Raw genomic sequence first — 2,090 nt, 5'->3', positions numbered from 1 at the left:
GCGCTACAATAGAGAACACAATGAACAGAGAAATTAGGTACTCATCCGGCAGAAAGGTGAACATTTTATGCCCGCGATGCAAAGACCAGTGAGTGTCATTTCACTGAAAGGTGCAAAGGCATGGTGTCAGACACACCACCCTCTAAAAATGATTCTAAATACTGTAAAAGCAACCTGGGGTGCATATCCCATGCATCTCTCCCCTTTGGGGCTGGGCATACTCCTTACGCCATAACCCTAATGTGCCTGGACTGTGCCAGAGGCACAAGACACAGCTCAGCGATGTGGGTTTGAGGAGGTCAAGCCCTCGCAGCTAATGCAGGGAATCATTTAAACTTAGTTCGCTTGGCGAGCTCCTGCTCATGCTCGTCAGGCTCGCCATGAGGGATTTAACTTTATGGGCATAGTAGTCCCTTAAGTTGACGGAAGGGACCTCCTTCATTCCATCCCCAAAGTCACAGCTGCGCATGGCACTCTCGAGTTGCTTTTGGCGCCGATAAAAGTGGGAGAACTTATTGAAGATCAAGGTGATGGGCAGTACCACCACTAGGATACCCGCCAAGATGCAGGCAGAGGCGGTCAGCTTCCCTGCCGTGGTCCCTGGGACCACATCCCCATACCCTACAGTGGTCATACTGACGGTGGCCCACCACCAGCAAGCGGGGATGGTGGCCAGGCCCTCATTCTCCTCCTTTTCGATAGTGTAGGCCACTACGGAGAAGATGGAAATCCCCACAGAGAGGTAGAGCAAAAGCAGCCCTACTTCTTTGTAGCTGTATTTAAGAGTGGCCCCCAGGGAGCGGAGGCCAGTGGAGTGTCTGGCCAGCTTTAAGATGCGGAAAATCCGCATCAGCCTGAGGACCTGGGCCACCCTGCCCAGGTTGGCCAAGGTAGGTGTGCTCTCCACAACCAGGTTTACCACCAGAGTGATGTAAAAGGGGACGATGGACATGAGGTCGATCAGGTTGAGGGCATTCTTGAAAAACTTGAGGAAGTCAGGGGCCACAGCAAACCTGGCCATCAACTCAAATGTGAACCAGGCGATGCCAAAGTGCTCCACGATTTCGAACCTGGGGTCCTCACCAGGGTTGCCCTGGCTGTCAGGGATTTGGAAGTCCGGCAGGCTATTGAGACACATGGTGATGATGGACCCCAACACCACGAGGATGGACAGGACGCTGAAGACCCTGCTCAGGACCGAGTAGCCGGGGTTGTCCAGCGCCAGCCACAGCTGTCTGCGGAAGTTGCCCAGGGGCTGCCCATCGAACTTGGATGCATCGTTGTAGAAGGCCAGGATCTCATCGAAGGAGGACGTGGTGCTCTCCTGGTCGCTCTGCTCGTCCCACTTCTCCTGTTCGGGCTCCACTTTGCGGCCGTGGTAGCTGTAGCTGCAGCAGGAGTCGATGAAGAACTCGTTGATGCCCCAGTACTCGATCTCCTGGCTGAAGGAGAAGACGCACAGCTCCGCCATGACGTGAAGCTTGCCGGTGTGGTAGAAATGTAGCACGTAGGGGAAGAGCTCGGGGTTGCGGTCAAAGTAGAACTCACGCTGGACGTCGTCATAGTCGTCGCAGAGCTCCAGAATGGCCTCGCGCGAGTGGCAGAGCAGCAGGCGGCCCAGGCGCGTCTCGGGGAAGCGCAGCAGCGTGTGCGAGCGCAGCCGCTTCTTAAAGCCGCCTACGTTGATGCGGATCTCTCCATCCTCGACGTTGGCCTCCGACAGGTCCCACAGGCTCTGGCCAGTCATATTGGAGACGCCCAGCCGCCCGCGCCGCGCGGGGGCGCTACACCTGGAAGCCGAAGGAATCGTGTCGGGTGAGCGCCGGGCGCTCAGGGCTTGGGCACCTCTTTCTATTTCCCCATCCGTCCCTGGCGAACCCAGTCCTCTCCAGCGGGTCTCTGGGTGCTGAAGGACACTGGGATGGGGAGCCGGTTCTATGGGTTTTGGCCCCCTCCCGAGGAAAGGCTTGGAGTGGGGGCTATGTTTCCACTAGCATGGCCGCGTTTCCACGCCCACCCTGGGGGTTCTGTCGGTCCCTTTACGCTGGCGGAGGTCGCGCCCCAGCGGCTCTGAGAGCCCGGGGAGCTGC

General features: G+C 57.6%; 1 protein-coding gene across 1 annotated transcript; it reads right to left on the bottom strand.

Annotated features, from left to right (window-relative positions):
* Window positions 1-313: 313 nt before the first annotated feature.
* Window positions 314-1,747, bottom strand: KCNS2 (potassium voltage-gated channel modifier subfamily S member 2; the record flags this gene model as incomplete). The annotated part of the gene is made up of 1 exon (XM_082858601.1): window positions 314-1,747. The coding sequence occupies one exon, from the start codon at window positions 1,745-1,747 to the stop codon at window positions 314-316; it is 1,434 nt and encodes a 477-aa protein (XP_082714727.1).
* Window positions 1,748-2,090: the final 343 nt, after the last annotated feature.

Source organism: Leucopleurus acutus, assembly GCF_964270905.1.
Source record: "Leucopleurus acutus genome assembly, chromosome: 17".
Taxonomy (NCBI): Eukaryota; Metazoa; Chordata; class Mammalia; order Artiodactyla; family Delphinidae; genus Leucopleurus; species Leucopleurus acutus.
The sequence above is the reverse complement of the archived record's forward strand: the minus strand, read 5'-3'. Positions and strand labels throughout refer to the sequence as shown.